Source organism: Aureobasidium pullulans (genome assembly GCF_000721785.1).
Source record: "Aureobasidium pullulans EXF-150 unplaced genomic scaffold scaffold_1, whole genome shotgun sequence".
NCBI classification, from domain to species: domain Eukaryota; kingdom Fungi; phylum Ascomycota; class Dothideomycetes; order Dothideales; family Saccotheciaceae; genus Aureobasidium; species Aureobasidium pullulans.
The window spans coordinates 1,921,078-1,938,038 of NW_021941021.1; the positions used below are offsets into that span (position 1 = coordinate 1,921,078).

At 50.8% G+C, this 16,961-nt stretch overlaps 4 protein-coding genes across 4 annotated transcripts; 1 reads left to right on the plus strand and 3 right to left on the minus strand.

Moving 5' to 3' along the window:
* Positions 1 to 423: 423 nt before the first annotated feature.
* M438DRAFT_309629 (uncharacterized protein) lies at positions 424 to 4,855 on the minus strand. Its single transcript, XM_029902388.1, has 2 exons — positions 1,117 to 4,855; positions 424 to 1,065 (listed from the first exon to the last, which is right to left on the minus strand). The coding sequence occupies exons 1-2, from the start codon at positions 4,526 to 4,528 to the stop codon at positions 878 to 880; spliced, it is 3,600 nt and encodes a 1,199-aa protein (XP_029766033.1). The 5' UTR covers positions 4,529 to 4,855; the 3' UTR covers positions 424 to 877.
* A 2,267-nt stretch (positions 4,856 to 7,122) lies between these two features.
* M438DRAFT_330815 (uncharacterized protein) lies at positions 7,123 to 8,601 on the plus strand (the record flags this gene model as incomplete). Its single annotated transcript, XM_029903354.1, has 2 exons — positions 7,123 to 7,571; positions 7,623 to 8,601. 2 exons carry the CDS (start codon positions 7,123 to 7,125, stop codon positions 8,599 to 8,601), a joined length of 1,428 nt encoding a protein of 475 aa, XP_029766034.1.
* A 375-nt stretch (positions 8,602 to 8,976) lies between these two features.
* M438DRAFT_401875 (uncharacterized protein) lies at positions 8,977 to 13,784 on the minus strand (the record flags this gene model as incomplete). Its single annotated transcript, XM_029909566.1, has 4 exons — positions 8,977 to 9,696; positions 9,748 to 9,864; positions 9,951 to 12,093; positions 12,318 to 13,784. The coding sequence occupies 4 exons, from the start codon at positions 13,782 to 13,784 to the stop codon at positions 9,044 to 9,046; spliced, it is 4,380 nt and encodes a 1,459-aa protein (XP_029766035.1). The 3' UTR covers positions 8,977 to 9,043.
* Positions 13,785 to 14,145: 361 nt separating this feature from the next.
* Positions 14,146 to 16,530, minus strand: M438DRAFT_309630 (uncharacterized protein). The gene is made up of 2 exons (XM_029902389.1): positions 14,602 to 16,530; positions 14,146 to 14,549 (listed from the first exon to the last, which is right to left on the minus strand). The coding sequence occupies exons 1-2, from the start codon at positions 16,457 to 16,459 to the stop codon at positions 14,284 to 14,286; spliced, it is 2,124 nt and encodes a 707-aa protein (XP_029766036.1). The 5' UTR covers positions 16,460 to 16,530; the 3' UTR covers positions 14,146 to 14,283.
* Positions 16,531 to 16,961: the final 431 nt, after the last annotated feature.

Here is a 16,961-nt window from a genome sequence, read left to right on the forward strand (position 1 = left end):
CGGACGGTGTACATTGGTAACAACATTGAAACACTCACCCTCCGGACCACCGTGTCGTTGTCAGCGTCGTCTTGCCGTATGGCATGCTCTAGTAGGACGAGAGCAAACTCCAACATGAGAGAGAACCGGCAGAAGAGAAAGAAGACTTCATCTCAAGATGTTGCACGCCAGTGAGCATCGTCTTAAGCTTACCGATGAATACACTAGCCATCAGAATATTATGGCATTTAGAGTCGCATGCAATAGCCTTCGAGGCCTTGAAGAGGTCAAGGCAAGAGAAGACGCATTGTTGCTGGGCACTGAGGTTGACTTGAGAAATATGCTGCATTTTATGGGCCACTGTGCAAGGAGACTATGCGATGATAGAGATCGGTGTCGAAGACACTAACAAGCATCGATCTACACTTGTGTAAACATCTGAGCGCACCTAATCCTCGAGATTCGTGATAAAACCACGAAAGACCAAACAATGAAGAAGAAAAACAAATGCATATTAATTCAGGACCAGTGGGGAATAATTCATCTAAAAGGCCTTTTCTTGGAACTTCATTCTTTCATAGGTAGGACGCCTTTTTCTGTTGCCCCCTTTCTCCATGGTATTAGATCCAAAAAAACAACGTGACAAATTCGCAGAAAAGCAGAACATGAAAAGACAAGACAGTAAAAGGTCACGTATGACCTTTTTGGGTATGCTTCCAACAGAAAAACGATGCCAGAAACAAGAACAATGATGGCTTGCTTATCTCGTGTTGTACAAGGTGAGATGCAGCACAGCGGAAAATGCAATGCAGAGTGCGAAATGCAAAGAATGCAAAAGGTTCACGAGAGATATTTTCTCTCAAGTGGATCGGAATACGCCAGAGGAGACAGGCGATGATCATGCAATGACCCACTCTGTACTTCTCTTGACATACTTGTCCATCAGCAGAGTGATGTCGCTGAGTATAAATCTGCAAACGTAGAAACCAAAGAACTCTGCGGCATGACGGGTACTGAGTTCGAGGCCGATGTGGGTAGGCGATGAATGCTTGAGGCCTGGGTCCTCGACTTGACGGGCGACTTGGTCTTTGAGATCGTTAGTACAGGTGTGATAGAACAACAACAAGAAAAACTTACCGAGTACTTGTGCGGCCTCACACAGTCGAGATACGCTGTTCATGTACTCTTTGTGTGGACCTTCGAAGGAGCCACTGTCCTTAGACGCAGTGTGCTTGTGCGCGGTGCGCTTGTCAATCGGCACGAAACTGGTCATCGGCACGCTAGCCATGTTGGCAACCTCCTTGTCCGTACGGCTGCTGCTCAAAGGAATGGTGACACCGCCTGTCGAGTTCTTTCCACGAAGCTTGCGCCATGAACTGAGATAGCTCTTGTTGGGCTTTGGTTCGCGAGCATCGGCAGTTGTGCCTGTGCTATCGATTGCGACAGGTGCGTCCTTGAAGAGTGCACTGACGCCTTGCACACCAACTTCATTGCCCAGACGCTTGATGAGCACAGCTTGCACGCGTTCCATCACCTCCTCAAAGCCTTGGAGCTCTTCCAACACAGCATCAGCATCATAAGTATCGACCTTGGACAACTTTCCCAAGGCGGCAGTCAAAAGGTCGCAATTGGCAATCTTGTCTTCAACACTTTTGAGCTTGATGCTGCGATTCAGCCAAATCTGACGAGGGACGAAAAGACGAGTGGTCAAGAAACCGCCGCGAGGTTGATTAATGACACTCGAAATACAGCGAAGCATCCAGAAAGGTCGTAATAATGTTGGCTCCGGGCAAGGTTCTAAGGATGAAGGTGAATACGAATCATCTGCTCCAGGAGAAGGGGGTTGATTAGGTGGGTTAAGAAAGCTGTCAAAGATGTGATGGCCTCCTGAGACCGACTCTGTGCGTGTAATAGATATTGAGCCCCCAGGTGGTGTGATGTACCTTCTGAAAGGTGGTGCTTCTCCGTTTGTCGGGAAGGCCGACATAGGTGAAGCTGGGGCAGTATCAGTCTCCTCGGAGATGAAGCCTGTGTCCCGGAGACTGAGTGAAGATTTGTTCCTTCCACGGAAAAGTCTTGGTCTTGGTGAACGATAGCTGCTGTTCAAAGCATCCGGATTCTCTGGCAAACTGTCTAATGACATAGACGTTGCAGTGTCTGAGGTAGCAGATCGCATGTGGTAAGGCGAAGCAAGAGCTGCTTCCACACGACGTAAACTAGGAACCTCTGAGATTCGACGATCCGCATCCTCTTCATCGTCTGCACCAGCAACATCAGTAGTCTCCTTAGGTTCAGTATTCGTATAGCCACGCGACCTGAGAGTGGGCTTGCGTGAAGTTTCGATCTTGAGCTGTTTGAAGTTTGTACCAGCAGTGCGTCGACTTGGAGTAGTGGTTTGCTGGGCCCCACTGATCTGCTCGGGGGAGGTCTTGGAGATGTCGGTTGCTAAAGATGAAGTTGGCGTGTGTTTGGAGACAACATTCTCAGCAACAGTTGACAACGAGGTGCCTGCAGTCGTTCGGTTGGACACCTGCGAACTTTGATATGTGCGGCCGGAATATGTGCTTGAATCTGACTGCCGCGGCAAAGCAGACTTGGATTGAATATCGAAGTCGAAGCCGTGATCTATATAGTCGTTCGTAATATCTGCCAGGATTCTTTCTTCTTCTGCTTCGTCGTCATCAAGCTGGCTGTCGCCACCGAAGCCGTGGTATTGGTCTGATGCAGGTGGAGGCACACTGAGATCGAGTCCCGACAAAGGATGATTTTCCTGGGTCATGACAGGGTCCGCAAGGAAATCATTGTCGACTTCGTAGCCATCTTCGTAGGCAGCCTCAACCGCTGCATCAAAGGCAGCGTCAAAGTCCAAGCTGGCATGACTGAGGGCAGTGCTGAGGTCCCTTCGGTGTACTCCTCTCACAGGCGAACGCTCGTGTACTGAAGAAGAGGGCGAGCGCGTAGATGTTGTGGTGTTGGACGGCGAGCCAGATGAGCCAGATTCATCTATCGTGTCCAGCCAAGATACAGGGTCTGCACTCTTATTGTTTTCTTGAGATTCAGCCGTGACGGGCCTTGAGTCGAGCTCAAAGGATTCGTCAGACTCGTCATGTCCTCGAGGAGTCAACGGTCGTGGCATCAGAGCGGGTTCTAATGCATCATAAGGGCGAGCAGTTTCATGACTGATTGTGGAATCTCTAAAAGGAGATCTGGACCTTTCACGCTCCCACAGAGGGCCTAAGAAGGCACCAGGGGCGGATGTCCCTTCTACCTCTTGGATAGCACTGGTCAAGAAGGAGGTTCGCGGACCTTGGGCAGGCGAGACGGCTAAGAACGAGGTAGGCGGGCCATCAATGGGCGAGGGCAAAGCCGAATTGCCTGCCGAAGGTGGGGCATCAATGATACGAGTCAAGGTGGCTGTCTCGATTATGGCCGAGTTGCGGTCCGGAGAAGATATAGCGGAAATCATAGATTCGTTGCTCATGGGTCTTGGCGGGAGTTGCTTGTCCCGCCGCGTAGCCTGGGTGGTTAGTTGAATCTGCAACAACTCTTCGATGCGAATGGTATACGTGTCGCGGATAGCGTCAAGTTTCCTGCGATCATCGGGGGTTGAAGTGCGATCCAAAACGTGCTCCAGCAATCGACAAGCGTCCTGGTATGCTTCGAGAGCGCCTTCATAATTCATGGCATTGTCGAGTAAGACGGCGGTATTTGCCTTCTCCAAGGCTTTTGAGAGCATTGTCTTCTTGTCCTTATCTCGGCCCCTGCCTGAAGTACTGTCGACAGGACTGACATCGTATCTAGGCATGGAGCCGTTTTGGCGCGACGAAGTGCGAGGTGGCAGAGCCTGCGGAGACTTGTCGTAGCTACTCGAAGCGGTACTCCCAAAGTAGTCTGAGTTGGCGTAGCTGTTGGGAGTGAGAAGACCAGCGCTCGAGGGGGTGAAGGTAGCAGCGGTCAATTGGACATCGTCGTTCGGGGAGTGGTTCGAAATGGACATGCGTGGCGGCAGGGGCTTCTCGAAGCGAGGGACGCGGCGACGATGGTATTCGGGGCTCTGCATGGCTTGAGGGCGTTGGTGTGCGACTGAGCGTGGCGATACGTCCTCGGGAGACATTTGGGCATCAGAGACATTGCGACGAGCCCAGATGGAGCCGGTGTGGAAGCCGTGGTTTGAGGTGTTCGAGAAGGCGTGAGCGTGCGAGTGCTGCTGTTGCTTGACTACTGTTGGCGGTACATCGATGGAAGCGATGCTAGAGGCGGTCGAATGGGACCAACGATTCAGGTTGGCCAGGCCATTTGCGTGTTTGTCGGTATGCGACCAATGTGACGAGTCTGAGGGGCCCCGGCCGTGGATTACGCTACCCCGCCGACTCGTGTCTTCCTGCTGGTGTTGATGTTGGTGCTGGTGGCCAGGAATGCGGACAGTCAGAACCGAATCTCCGCCTGGCGAGCGGGCGCGTGACAGATCATAGCGTTCGTTGTAGTGTTGCTGCTGTTGTTGTCGAGGCTGGTTTGCGTCGCCGGCGTGCGCTGCGCCGGTACGGAGCATGCTGTCGTCTCCTGAGGCTCCTGTTGGTTGTTTCTGTTCAGCGCATGACGTCTGGGGGCAATAATGTATATATCGTGTCGGGTCGTGTCGTGTCGAGGGCGTCGTCTGGCAATGGCAATGGCGAGGGCAATTGATGATCAATGAATGCTTGAAGCCTCGGACCAGCTGCGTTGATCGTGTGGGCTGCCGACGTCGTCGATGTGCGTGCCCCTTTCGACTGCTCGATGTTCGCTGCCACGCAAACTGATCAGATCTTGTTCCCACCTCGTCGTCTTTGGCAGTCGTGGACGTCAATGTTTTCAGGATCCTTAGACATATTCAAATCACCCTCCCACAATAATCACCACACTAGAGACCCGCTTTGAGACTGAAAGGGGCGCCAACTGCACCACCGTTGCGTGCGCCTTGACCATGAGTGGTCCACGCTTCGTCACATCCATCACTTTCACATGCATCGCGACCTTGCAGCCAAAATCCCTGCATGACCCTACACATACCGACATCTCCGCATACAATTCCGATATTGCCTATCCTTAATTTTCCTATAGAGTCTCAGTCATACTGCTTCGCCCAGGTCTATACTAACCGCTCACATCCACTGCTATTCTTCTTCAGTAACGCCTCTTCGTTTGAGCCAAGAGCTGAATGACAAAGGAAAAAGTACTTGGCCATCCACCTACGTTTGTCTGCCGACTCCCGCCATCCGGATAGCTGCCTACATCTTACGCAGTAGCAAACCAGGTAGAGACTCGTGTGCATCATGCATGCATCGCTTTCGATAGACTCTATTGACACTTCGTTGCTTGTCCGTATATCCATTTTGCATCGATAATTGCGCATCGTCTTTCCATAAGCTATTATCGCCAATTCTTTCGGTCAAAATACATATGTCATCAGCAATACTGTCGAGTATGTTCCTTTCACTCAGTCAGGTTGCATCAAACGTGTCGAGTAGCGTGCATCTATTTAATTCTTACGCGAAGGCGCAATTGATCTATAAAGCATGGTGGATAGCTGGAGACACAACGATCAAGCAATAACTTTCCCATTGCGGAAGGCGCTAGAGACGTCCGCTGCTCCCCATACTGCGATTGCACGTATGTCGACCTGACAAGCAACATGATCATGCAAATACAGAAGGGGTGATGCTTGGAGTTGTTCTCTAGAGACTCGGATTCTATGAAATCACCCCCAGCACTGGTCTCGGATCAATATTTGAGAAGGCCTCGGCCGAGGTAGAGTGCTAAGACCGAGTTCGACTAGAATTCCACATCAGGCGTCCATAAAATATTATCCAACATCTGCCAAGGACTGGCATACTTTTATGTGAGTTCCCCCAGCACTCGGAGCCGTCAAGACTCAGATGTGGAAATGCAGAAATGAGTTCCAATAGGGGAGCGTCCACCAGAATATCTGTGGGTGGTAATTGTACAATTGTATCTCTGCTTGGGGAATTTGAGGGTTTGGCCTCCCCAGGTGCTAAATTTTGTCACTTTTAAGCCATTTCTCGCGACCGCAATCAAGGCTGTCCGGACTGGAGGAATGCACAATACTGTTCAGACCAGTGCAGCTTTCCACTGAGAGGCGCTGACTTTCACACTCTCCGTGGAAGGCTGCACTGATCTGAAAAACATTGTGCATTTCTACAGCATGCGTGTGACAAGGTTCTGCACACGGGGAGGAAGGATACTCTGCATCGCATCGGATGATTCGGACTCTGTATCGAGCGCCCGTGAGCACAGTATGAGAGTGCCGAATCTTGGCTCTCTCGATCACTTGGGTTCGTTCACGACATTGTTAAATGCGTATTCTCACACGCGGATCTACTTTCCCTTTCTCTTCTGCATCTCTCAGGTCAACAGCTCTTAGTGCTGCTTCCGTCATACCTTGATATCTTCCCCAGAATAAGAGATGAGATAAGATTCGTTTCTCCTTCGTAATGAAGATTGTGATGAAGCCCCGGCCACGGCGAGCCATCTACCGCACGAGATATACTACAAGGGATGTCATTCCGAGCATATCTACTGGTCTATCAGCCGTGTTGTCACAAGCTCATAGTCACGAGAAAGGCGTGCGGACAGAAAACCTGGCAAGCAACACGCATGTCACGTGATCGAATTGAGGTATAAATATTCCCTCTTCTGCCCTTTCTCTCCTCTCCCTCAATATTCTCTGCCAGTGGGGCCGCGGTAGGCCCGCAGACCCAGGAAAAACGGGGAGAACATTTGTCCGTGGACAATCGACATACATTCTGAGAGTAATCACGCTTCAGTCACAATGAGCAGCCAGACGGAAGGTATGAGAAATCAAGTTGGGGATGACCGATTTGGGGACGACCATTTCAGGGATGACCAGCGGGGAAGCAATTTGTCCATGGACATTCCTGCCTCTTTTAAAACATTTTGTCCGTGGACAATCTTGGATCTTCGCCATGGCGGACGGCTGCTCACCAACGTGGAAGGTGCCTCCTTCCTCAACCAAGAGACACCACCCCCGCTCTCCATCCAACTTTCCAGTCCGTTCTTCTGTCTCTCTACTCCATCTACAACAACTATTCAAGTTTTCCCTTTCCCTTCCATCGAGCATCCGCTACGATGCCACCGATGAATCCCTCCTGGGCTGCGTTGGGATTCAAAACCAGCGCGGATTGGTCCAAGCAGGCTACACAGGACCGAGATATCAGTGATTTCACCGGAAAGTGGAAGTACCAGTCGGAACTGATGCAGACGACTCCCCTCAGCACTCAGTATCTCAAAGCTATGTTGCCGTTCGACTCCACGGCGGACACCGAATTCGCTTTCAATTGCCTCGTGCCAGAGGTCGTTGACATGTTCAACCGTCCCTCTCCGCCGGAAGAAGAGGAGTTGTTAGCCATCCAATGGGTCGACACTGACGACGATGGTCACTACTTCTGTCTCGGCAAAAAGTACAACAAGCAAGGCCAGCTCATCGAGTTCATCATCAAGTCGGGATGTACTTTCGGAGTCAAAGGCCAGAAAGGCAGGCGTGCTGATCATGAAAACGACAAGAAATCGAAGAGAGCGTGAGTTGCCAACTGATCATCCCCAGACAACGTGGACTGACAATCCTACAGTGCAGCAGAGGGATCTAGATTTCACAAGTTCAGACAAAGCGTCGATCCCGAAACCGAGACCGTCGTCTATCATTGGGGTACCTTGTCCCGTATCAAGCCCTTTGCCCGCAATACCGCTGAAGGCGAAACCATTGTCGCCCGCATACATCAAGTTGAAGCTCTTCTCACTTCCGCACTTGGTAGATTCAGCGCCGATATGAAGAGAGATCGTCAGCTCTTGCAGTACAATCTTTGGCCGTGGATGCAGTCAAAGCCGACACCCAGACCATGGACTGGCACGGAGGGACACAGCCCAATGAATGAGGGATGGGCACCACCAGGCAGACTCGGTGTCATGGAGCCGGAAGACAGACCTACTACCATGAGCCGGGAAGATAGAGCCGCCAGGAGACTGGAGGACCCGCTGTACATGCCCTCGCCACCGGATAGCGCTGCCCGCGCCGCCAACGACAAGGAGAGGAGACTGTTGATCAAAGAACAGAGACGGTTTGTTTGCCCGAACGAAGCATGCCCATTCCCCGAGAAAAGCTTTGGGGAAGTTCGCGACCTTGAGAATCACATTGCCCGGTGCAACAAGGGTATCACCGGCTACATGTGGAGGTGTCCGGTCCCTTTCTGCGGATTCTCTCAAGCCATGAGCAGAGGCGCAAACCCGAACCATGTCTTAGGACACACCACTGGAACATCTACGTGTATGCTTTGCGGCATGAGGCACGGCTCCAACCAATGGCACACCAGACATGCCATAGAATTCTGTGAATTCCGCAGCGACGATTCGATCTACAGCCGTACTCATTGCATCGATGAGAGATGTTTCTACGATAGGACAGGAAAGCGCGCCACTGACCTTGTGAAACACGAGAAGCAGCATACCACTGGCAGTGTTCGCTGCTTCATCTGTAAGCTAAGGTTCACTCCTCGGGAGAAGGATGCGCACGTCAAGTTGTGCAAGGTGAAGACTTATGGCTCTAAGTCTTGAGTGTGAGCTGGATACCATGGGAAGGAAAAGTAGGAACGAGAGATGACATGATTGGTCCAGCATGACAACCAGAGCATCGCTAACATCCAAAGATCGCTTGCTTTCAGGCCACACGTTGCTGTATTAGCTAGTTGAAACATGTCTCAGCTCTTCATATTTAACAATTCGATGTTTGCATCCTAATCGAGATCAGCCTTAATTGTCCACAGACAAAACATAATCAAGTATATACAGAACAAGACTAGATTGTCCGCGGACAAATATACGAAGTTTTGTCCGCGGACAATTTGCAGGGGTTCTGTACAGATAGTCGTCGATAGACAAAATGGTAGAGGAAAAAAGACATTCAGAGCTATTTAAGTATTCGATCCTGTTGCTCCCATGGGCCTGTATTCACATGTCCATGCGACTTCTGATATGCCAAAACCTCCACGTCCTTTACTTATAGATCCGACGGATCCCTGACCTTGCCGTCTACCTCGTTGTAGTCGTCGGGGATCTTGGATTCGTAGGCAGCCGAGAGGATATCGGGGTTTTCGTAGTCGTCGACCTCCATGGCCTTCTCCTTTGTCCAACCATACTTCACCATGGGCGAGTGCGGTTCTACCTTGATCTTCTTGGGTTCAGGCTCGTCCAACTGTTCAGTTGCGGAGCGCTTGCGATCCTCTGTCTCTGGGATTGCAATTTCGGGAGCAGGCTCGTCGGGTGCTTGAGAGTCAATGTCCAGCTCAGGACCCTGCTGAGTCAGATCTTCAGACTCTGGAGGAGTCACGAATTCTTCCTCTGGCTCTGGACTACCGATCTGGCTCTCGAAATCGTCGTCCTCATCGTCGTCCTCATCGTCGTCCTCATCATCGTCCTCATCATCGTCCTCATCATCGTCCTCATCATCGTCCTCATCATCGTCTGCGCTGTCCTCATCATCGCTATCCGGGATGAAGCTAGACTTGAGACGTTTAAGATTCTCAGCATGGTTGAACTTCAGAACTGCTCTGGCGTGCTTGCGTTGAGCCTTCTTGCTGTTGTTGTAATCTTCTGCGATTTGATCGAGGCGCTCTTCTTCTTCAGCCCACATGGTATCAAATGTGAGTCCGGCTGCGAGTGTCAGTAGCTATACACGATTGACTGTAAGTGGCTGTAACGTACCTTGCATAGGACCGAACTGTGCGGTTTCTTCACCAAGGGTAGCATTCTCCTTACGGCGGAAGAACTCTTTGGCAGCTTCGATGATACCGACCTCGTTCAAAGCCTGCTGCAGATATCCTGAAAAAGAGTTAGCATCGAGCCTAAATTGTCCGTGGACAAAACCTGAAAATTTGTCTGTGGACAATTTGCAGTGTTTCACGTACCAGAAAACTTCTTGTCCACTCCTTGATAAGCCTCGCCATACTTGACCTCTCCAGGAAGGTAGTCCTTGGCTTCGAGGTCCTTTTTCGAATGCCAGAAATGACGATCAGTGCGGAGGCCAAACTGGTCTCGGTACAAAGAGCGACAAGCAGGATAGAGAAGGGAGTTTTCGAATCTGCGCTTCACGTACTCCTTTTCTTCGTCGTCATATTCACCCTTGTTGTTTGCTTGTCTTGAGCAGAGGTCCTTCAAACCAAGACCAATCACTTTTCTTGCAGCAAGATATGCCTCCTGGTTTTCGGGGCTAGCTTGCAAGCCGGATTGACCTGCAATTTGTGCGACGAATTTGCGAGCAGCTCTGGACTGTTGGAGTTGATCGTACGAACCGTTGAGTGTTAGAATCCACATAGTGACCTCTTCGCGCTGACCAAGGCGATAAGTCCTTCCTAGAGCCTGGACCTTCATGTTCTCATTTGCGGGCAAATCCAGCATTACAGTATCGGCACACTGCTCTTGGAGGTTCAAGGCGGTTCCTGTCGTTCTGATGGAGGCAATGAGACACTTGGCCGCATGATCACTGTCATTGAACATTGTTTCAATCTCACCACGCTCAACGTTGGTATGGCTGGCCTGAATTGTTAAGCACGGTATGCCTAGGGCACCCTCAAGAAACATGAGAACAAGCCAGAGGTTGAAAGGCCAGTCCACGAATATGAGCAACTTCTTCTTCTTTATGAAGCAAACGTGGTGGACAACACGTGCTAGGAATTGGAGCTTCGCCGAATCGTACGCGATACTCCAACTGAGTGATGCACGGTCTCTCGGAGCAGAGTTGTTTGCTTCGAGTTTTGTGTTCTCGTAGAAGAATGTCGCTCCTTGGTCTCCAGGATCATACCAGGTGTCGACAATCTTGGCTGTGATCTTTCCTTTGCGCTTGTATATTCTCTCTGAATATGGGTGAACATTGGCGTGGAAGAAGCGTTGACAAACGGAGCCGTTCAGATAGCCCTCCTTTGTCTCCTGATCCGCACCTTTGATCAAGATGGGCATCAACTCCTTGTTGAGTTGTTTGATCATGTAACCTTGTCTGGGCGAAGGAGTGAGCTCTACGGTGATGATCTTGAAAGCCTTGAGATCCGACCCGATCAAGTACGGCTCTCCTTCCAGACCGTGGTCTTGAACAAAGTCTGCCTTTGTGCGTCGAAACTGAATCAAGCGCAGGATGGGTGGGAGGATGATAGCAGCAACATGTGCAGGCATCTGACTTTCTCCATGGCCCCCGGCATGGTAGGCATAAGATTCGGGATCTAGGATCCAGGCGAAGTCTTTGGCCTTCTCGTGAATGTTTGTAGCGGTGATAGACTCTTGCATTTCCTTGTCGGCTTTTTGATATTCCTCCAGAGTAATGATTTCCTGGTCAGGCAGAGCCCATTCTGGTTCCCAGGCGAGCAAAAGTAAGCCATGAAGATCGATAGGTCGGTTGATCATCGGTGTCGCGGTAAACATGACTTTAGGGCCTCCTATCTTCTTGACCAGTTGGAAACTTAGAGTCTTGTACGACTTGAGTTTGTGTGCTTCGTCTATAATGACCCTGGCAAATCTGTCATGAACACCTTCGAAAAGCTGAATGGATTCGATTGTCTGATCGTCAAGCTCCCCCACTTCATCTTCGTTGTCGTCCTCGGTGGTTTCAGAGACAGTGACTGCCTTTTGCTTGCCTTTCTTGGTTGAGTATGTCGAAGTCTTCTGCCAGGTCAACAGTCTCCTCTGCGCGGTGGTAAGAGATGTCAATATGACGGTCGATGCGGTTTTTGGGTTCTTTTCGTCCAGGCTGTCCAGAAGCTCCACAAGATCTGATGCTTTGGTACCAATGGTATGCGGGCGATCCAGTTTCTTGTTTGTAGACTCACTTCCCTGGAAAAGGATCCAGGTGAGATTGGGGAATCTCTTGCGAAGCTCCTTTGTCCACACATTGGATGCGGTGGAAGGGTACAAAATCAGAGTGGGCTTGCATTTGACCTTTTTCGAAGATTTCATAGCTGCTTTGGTGACCATAGCCTGGTAGGTGATGTGGCTCAAAGCCTGGACAGTCTTTCCGAGACCAACATCGTCGGCATTGATTGATGATCGGATAATACTGCGTTCCTGTTTACAATTAGCATTGGCTTGTTACGGTAGTAGATGAGCTCCGATTTGTCCACGGACAAAAACTGTAGCAAAGAGCAAGGTTGTCCATGGACAAAAACGTATGAAGAAACAAGCAAGATTGTCCACGGACAAATTTTGACTTTTTGTCCGTGGACAATCTTGCTTGTTTCAACGCCTTTTGTCCCTGGACAACTGTGATGCTGATTATTTGTTATACGTACCATCATATCCATGTAAACCACGGCCTCAGGTTGCCATGGTGTTAGTTGTACGTTGGATCCCTTGAGACGGGGGTCGACGGGATCAATTCTTAACAGAGCGCATGCCTTCTTGTATCCAGTTCTGGGGGCGTAAGCGCGGTTGAGTTGACGATTGCGCGCCCAAAACTCTTCTCGGCTTTCGACCTTTTCTGTCTCGTCGTTTCCGAAGGTCTCGCTTTCAAGAAGTGACTTGTCGGTGAGATCATTGATCTGGGTTGTAGATTCGGATTCGACCCGTTGCTCGTACTTGACCTTGCAACGATTTCCGATTCGCTGCAACTGTGCCATAAGTTCACCTTCCTCCAGCTTAGCGCGACCTTTGGTGGCTTCGTTTCCTACACGACTTCCCAGCTTTGCCTCAAGACTAGCGAACGCCTCGTCTTTGCGCTTCTGACGATCCTCTTCCTCTTCCTCTGAATCGCTGTCGCTGTTGAGATCTTGCAGATACCAAAGATCCACTTCATCAGCGTTCTCGGCGATCTTTCTCATTTGCACATCGTCTTTGACCAGTGCAGTTTGCTTGTCTGTCTCGGTTTGGACACCATCGATATCATCCTTGCTGATAAAGGCCGGAATAATTGCTGCCTTGGAATGTTTTGTGCCGGCTTTGCTTTCTCTGCTACTGTTGTGGAAAGCCTTCTGGTGCGAACGGATCAAAACATAAGAACGGTGCCAGTCTTCAATGGAATACCCAAGCTTTGTTTCCGATTGAGGTGCATTGAGATCCTGAGGGCCGGGCGGCTCCTGTCCGAAATCGAACAAGTGCGAGGCGAGCTGCATATTCTGATGCATTTGAACGACATAAGACCAGACCGCACGAGTGAGCGACTTAGATGACAGATTGTCCGTGTTTGATGGTAATGGCAATGGTCGGCCAAGCAGAGCTAGCAGTTCGTCATCCTCGCTCTTGATAGCATCGAAGATCTGCTTAACCCTGACTTGAACGGTGTGCGTGGGTGGTGAAGTTCCATCCTGAGTATCATCCTTTGCAGCGTCCTCGGCTGCACTTGAGCCCTTGACGTTTATCGAGCAATGAAATCCAAATTGACGGTTGTCCGTCTGGAAGATCTCCAGGGAGTCGAAAATCTCCTGTCCTTCCTCCATCAACTCCCAATAATCCAGAGTGTTGTCAAGGTGCAGGTATCCCACGGTTTGTTGGCTTGGAGTGTCGAACGCGGAAGCTGTGGGTTCAATAACGTATACGCCTTTGATGCCCTTGTCTCGTGCTCTCTTCATCTGCGCTTCGGTTGCAATGTGCTGTTCCAGACTCTTCTGTTCAGATTCATCTTCCTCTTCCTCTTCCTCGGCTGGAACTTTGGCTTTGGCTTTGGCTTTGGAAGTGCTTGCTTTGGGCTTGGTTGTTTTGGGCGCCTTGGTTGTCTTGGGCGCCTTGGATGGCTTAGATGGCTTGTTTTTCTTGGGCGCCATGATGAAGTGCGGCGAATGTTGTGGAGAGTACTGTATTTGGATGTGCCTTGGTCGGGTAAAGATGCATGCAGTATGGACGTAGATTGTCCACGGACAAAGAACACGATTTGTGTTGCTGAATCGTCCGCAGAAAAGTGCAGTTGATGACCGAGATACTGGCAAATTCGAGGCTTATTTGTCCACGGACAAATACTGTGCTGATTTGTTGGGTTTTGCGCTCGCAGAGAGCGTGAATTGTCCACGGACAAATTCTTGGTCCAGGAACGGGGACGGCGGTGGGCGCGGATGCGGGCGTGAGAGTGGAGTGGAGTGTAGAGGAGAGGGAGGGAGAGAAAGAGAGAGAAGTACTTATATAGTCACNTTGCTTTTGTATATCCTAAGCTCATAAGATGGGATCCTTTTGATCCCCTTACTCACTCTCCCTATTCTTCGTCATGGTATCAAAAAGTGCAAAACGGCAGGGAAAGCCCTTTTGTCTAACTCCAGCGGTAGTAGCCGTTTAAGCAGCGTCCTCGTTGATGAGCTTGGTGACCTTGCCGATGGCAATGGTCTGACCCTGATCACGGAGGGTGAATCTACCGAGGGTGGGGTATTCGGCGAAGGTCTCGATACAGACACCACCGACGCTGCCGGTGACCTTCAGGCGGGCGATGATGCTCATACCCTTGGTGGCGAAGCCGGGTGCTTTCTTGGATTTTCTGCCGGTACCCTTCTCGAGTTTGTGAAGGAGAGCCTCGAAGGTAACTTCTTCTGTAGCGGCGTGCACTGGATTGTTTGTTAGTGATTGCTTCTTGTAACATGGTTCTAATAAGCTTACCGTGCATGACACAGTTGAAACCAGCGGAGAGAATAGACTTGATGTCAAGGAGAACAATTTGTGCTTCGAAGGTGGTAACACAGTTGACGGGGCGGCGGGGTGAGCAAAGCACGAAACCGGGCATGATGTCTTCTTCTTCAATTCCCTTGATACGCAGACGAATCTGGTCACCACATGTGGCGTTGGGGATCTCGTCTTCAGTCTCGCCGTAAAGAGCCGAGATGGTGGTCTCAACGCGGTTAGGCATCATCAAGTACTTCATGTCCTTCTTGATAACACCAGACTCGATCTTGCCCTCGATCATGGTACCCAAGTCACGGTACTTGGCGGCAACGGGCATGAGGAAAGGAGCGTTGAGCTTACGCTCCAAAGCTTGCATGCTGTCCAGGTAGTCGAGAAGCGAAGGGGCATCGTTCCAGGGGGCAACGTCCTTGGGGACGGCATTCTTAATACCGAGAGTGGTCTGGGCGGAGATGGGCATGAATTGCAGGTCAGTCTTGGGGTTGTAGCCAACACCCTTCAAGAACTGGCCGAGCTTGCCGGTACACTCCTTGTAACGCTCCTCGCTCCACTCGACAGTAGGGTCGTCCATCTTGTTGACGGCAACGATGAGCTTGTTGACACCCTGAGTCTTGGCCAAGACGGCGTGCTCACGGGTCTGACCACCCTTCTCGAAACCAGTCTCGTACTCACCCTTTCTGGCGGAAATGACGAGAACACCGACATCAGCCTGCGAGGCACCACCGATCATGTTGGGCACAAATGTCTTGTGACCGGGGGCATCCAGAATGGTGTAACGACGCTTCTCAGTCTCGAAGAAACCCTTTCCGACTTCGACAGTTTTACCCTTGGAACGCTCCTCCTTGGTCAAATCGAGAGCCCATGACAGGTACCATGTCTCTCTTCCGGCCTCCTTAGCATCACGCTTGTACTTCTCCATGGTACGTTCGTCGACCATGCCGGTGGCGTAGAGAATGGAACCACCGAGAGTTGACTTTCCAGCATCGACGTGGCCCAAGAAGATGACGTTGACGTGCTCCTTGCCGTACATGTCTTTGAGAGTCTCCTCATCAACATCGGCAGCCTGCTCTGCGGCGACCAAATCGGCCTGACGTGCTTCGGCACGCTTCTCAGCGGGGGTGGGCGAGCTACGACCGGAGGAGGGGGTAGGGGAGGTACGGCCGGATGAGGCAGCGGGCGAGTTGCCAGTCTTCTCCAGGGCCTTAGCGGCGGTGACGGCCTTTCCGGCACCAGCCTCAGCTTTGTTGACAGTCTCCTTGGCTGTCGCAGGCTTAGCGGGCTCGGCGTTGAGCGATAGGACCTTTGTGCCAGCGGTCTTCTCGACCTTGGGGGCTGCGGGAGTGCCCAAGCTCAGGACCTTTGTTCCACCAGTCTTCTCAACCTTGGGGGCCGAAGCACCAGTGTCCGAGGCGCTGAGCGAGAGAGTCTTGACGGCGGCCTTGGGTGCATCAGCGGCGGGCTTAGGTGCGGCGGTTTGGTCTCCTCTCTTAGCAATAACAGGCACTTGGCGCTGTTGCTGTTGCTGGGCGGGTTGTTGGTAAGACTGGTTGTATTGTTGTCCGTATCCTTGCTGGCCGTATTGAGAGTATTGCTGCTGGCCGTAGCCTTGTTGACCGTAGCCCTGGTTGCCGTACTGGTTGTACTGCTGCTGTTGACCATACTGGCCGTACTGCTGTCCGTAGCCACCGTAGGATTGTTGTCCGTAGCCCTGACCAGGGTTGAAGAAGGCCTGACCGGGGTTGAAGGCGGCGGCTCCGGGCTGGAAGCTGCCCATGCCGGGGTGGAAGTTACCACCTCTTTGCTGCTGAGGCTGCTGCTGTTGTTGTTGGGCGCCCATGTTCAGGCTCTGCTGGGCCTGTCTGGACAGGTCCTGGTCCTGCTGGGCATCGGGCGAGTCTTCCCACGAGTTAAGGTCCGACATTGTGGGNCATTATTAAGTCTAACACTCTTAAGAAGATGTCTAGACTATCTCTTAACTTAAGTCTTCTAGGTTATAAGCTTATTAGGGCATTCCTTTCTCTCTTTAATAGGGATCATCTAGGACATTCTTATATAGTCATCTTTAATAACCATTACCTAGGTAAAGCCTTCTCTAGAGGTAGGGAATAGTCCACATATATTAATAGATACCCTTTCTAGGGGGTGTTCTTTTCTAGCTAATACCTTGCCTTTTAACTTATGGAATTTTGTTAGTGTGCAAGTCTAGCATGTGTGCTTAACAACTTTGACTAGTTTAGCTATAGTTGTGACCTTATGTAGGTTTGCAATCTTTGTAGATCTAAGGTAGGTAAATCTCCGGTAATATAGCATGTAGTTGTTAACATCTCTCTTATTAGAAG